Here is a 2,500-nt window from a genome sequence, read left to right as displayed (position 1 = left end):
CTTACATCACATGTTGTAGGACTGCCTCTCACCTCCTTTGTGTGAGCGCACAGTCTGTTAGGAGCTGTGTCATATAATGGCACTTCTTTTACTACACCCACCTTCCTGTTTACACACACACACACACACACACCCACACACACACACACACACCCACACACACACACACACGCACGCATGCAAGCACACACACATACACACACACACACACACACACACACACACACACACACAACACACACACACACACACACTATCTTTATCCCTCTCTCTCTCTATCTGTCTTACTGTCTGTCATACACACAGACACACACACGTTAGACACCTACAGAGCCTGGTTGAGTGTGTGTGTGATGGACTAGTGAGGGCTGGTTGAGTGTGTGTGTGATGGACTAGTGAGGGCTTGAAAGAGCAGGAGAGATATAAAGAGAGAGACTTGTTAAGGCAAGTTATGTCTGCTTGCATGTTGCTTGCGTGTGTGTGTGTCTGTGTCTGTGTGTGTGTCTGTGTCTGTGTGTGCGTGTGTGTCCTTTTTCCGAGTAAGAAGAGCAAGGGGAATTTTAATTCTGTGTGTGTGTATGAGTGTGTGTGAGTGCATGTGTATGAGTGCATGTGTGTATGTGTGTCATAGATGGATGAGTCAGCTGAATGTGTTCAAAGACCTGTGACTGTGTGGGTGGGTATTTATTTGGATGTGTGTGTGTGTGTGTGTGTGTGTGTGTGTGTGTGTGTGTGTGTGTGTGTGTGTGTGTGTGTGTGTGTGTGTGTGTAATTGTGTGTGTGGGACACATTGCCCTAAGCAAGCCAACATTTCCAGTGTATATGTTAATATGTCAAAAGGAATTTATGAACTCATTAATTCAACATGGCCACAGACAAAAAAAAAATGTTTCTCAGTTCAGTCTTTGATCAAAGGATGTACTGTGTGTGTACTGTACGTGTGTGTGTGTGTGTGTGTGTGTGTGTGTGTGTGTGTGTGGGTGTTTTTCAGGTCTGGGGTTCAGTATAGCTGGCGGTGTGGGCAACCAACACGTTCCGGGAGACAACAGCATCTACGTCACTAAGATCATCGAGGGCGGAGCCGCGCACAAGGATGGACGGCTACAGATAGGGGACAAAATACTGGCTGTGAGTTCCACATGCTAAAAAGCACACACCACACACACACACACACACACACATACACACACACACACACACACACACACACACACACACACTCATACACACACACACACACACACACACACACACACACACACACACACACACACACACACACACACACACACACACACACACACACACACACACACACACACACAAGGACTCATACACATACACACACACACACACACACACACACACACAAGGACTCATACACATACACACACACACACACACACACACACACACACACAAGGACTCACATACAAAATCATTACGGGTCCATTTCTGCCATTTGTGCTTTGCTTATTTGGGCATTAAAACATGATCTGGGTATGATATGTGTGAGCAGAGTTTTATGAATGAAGAGCTTTCTCTGCAACCCCAGCCTTCTTACCATGAGGATGCATTGGTGAGGAGGTCAAGTTTGAGGTTTGTGCAAGGATGTGGGTGGAGGACCATTAACAGCCATAGATTAGGGATTCCAGAGTGTGTGTCAAAATTACAGGTGACAACACGTCTTTTGAAAATTATCCGCCTAAAAAAAAGCAGGTGTAATCCAACTGCATTCAAATGCAATGCTTAGAGAATGCTCAAAGCAGTGCACCAGTTTTGTCATTTGTACCATGTCAAAAGCCAGCATGTTTTTTGTTAACCTTTAAATGTCTTTAGCTTTTTCCACGTCATCCACTTCCCTATATAGCCTAGTTAGATGCTTGACTTTTGAATGTATTTGTCATATCTAATGTCCTCCGTGATTGATTCATTGGGGGCAGCCGTGGCCTACTGGTTAGCACTTCAGACCTGTAACCGGAGGGTTGCCGATTCGAACCCCGACCAGTAGGCACGGCTGAAGTGCCCTTGAGCAAGGCACCTAACCCCTCACTGCTCCCCGAGCGCCGCTGTTGATGCAGGCAGCTCACTGCGCTGGGATTAGTGTGTGCTTCACCTCACTGTGTGCTGTGTGTGTTTCACTAATTCACAGATTGGGATAAATGCAGAGACCAAATTTCCCTCACGGGATCAAAAGAGTATATATACTTATACTTATTTCAACTGGGCGTGTGATTGAATGATACCATTCCGTTGCGGGCACCGCAGATGACATTCGGGGTGAAGAAAAGTACTGCCTATGCCATGAGGCTTGGTAGATACACCATCAAAAGAGGAGGCCCAGCAGGAGGTTTTCGTGCCAATGGATCTGTTTACACTCCGTTCACAAATTTACATCTATACCTAAAAATGAGATAGGAACTCTTTAAATACTCTTACACACATTTTCACCCCCTACTCCAACACACACACACACATGAATCCAGTCGCACAATGAATG

The 2,500-nt window shown here is 45.8% G+C and overlaps 1 protein-coding gene across 1 annotated transcript in view; it reads left to right on the top strand.

Annotated features, from left to right (window-relative positions):
• LOC125289867 (disks large homolog 4-like) overlaps positions 1-2,500 on the top strand; it is an 82,364-nt gene that overhangs the window by 67,754 nt on the left and 12,110 nt on the right. The window contains 1 exon segment of the mRNA XM_048236964.1: positions 992-1,128. Coding sequence (XP_048092921.1) covers positions 992-1,128 — 137 coding nt within the window.

The sequence above is a fragment of the Alosa alosa genome, chromosome 24 (genome assembly GCF_017589495.1).
Source record: "Alosa alosa isolate M-15738 ecotype Scorff River chromosome 24, AALO_Geno_1.1, whole genome shotgun sequence".
In the NCBI taxonomy this organism is placed as follows: domain Eukaryota; kingdom Metazoa; phylum Chordata; class Actinopteri; order Clupeiformes; family Clupeidae; genus Alosa; species Alosa alosa.
The sequence above is the reverse complement of the archived record's forward strand: the minus strand, read 5'-3'. Positions and strand labels throughout refer to the sequence as shown.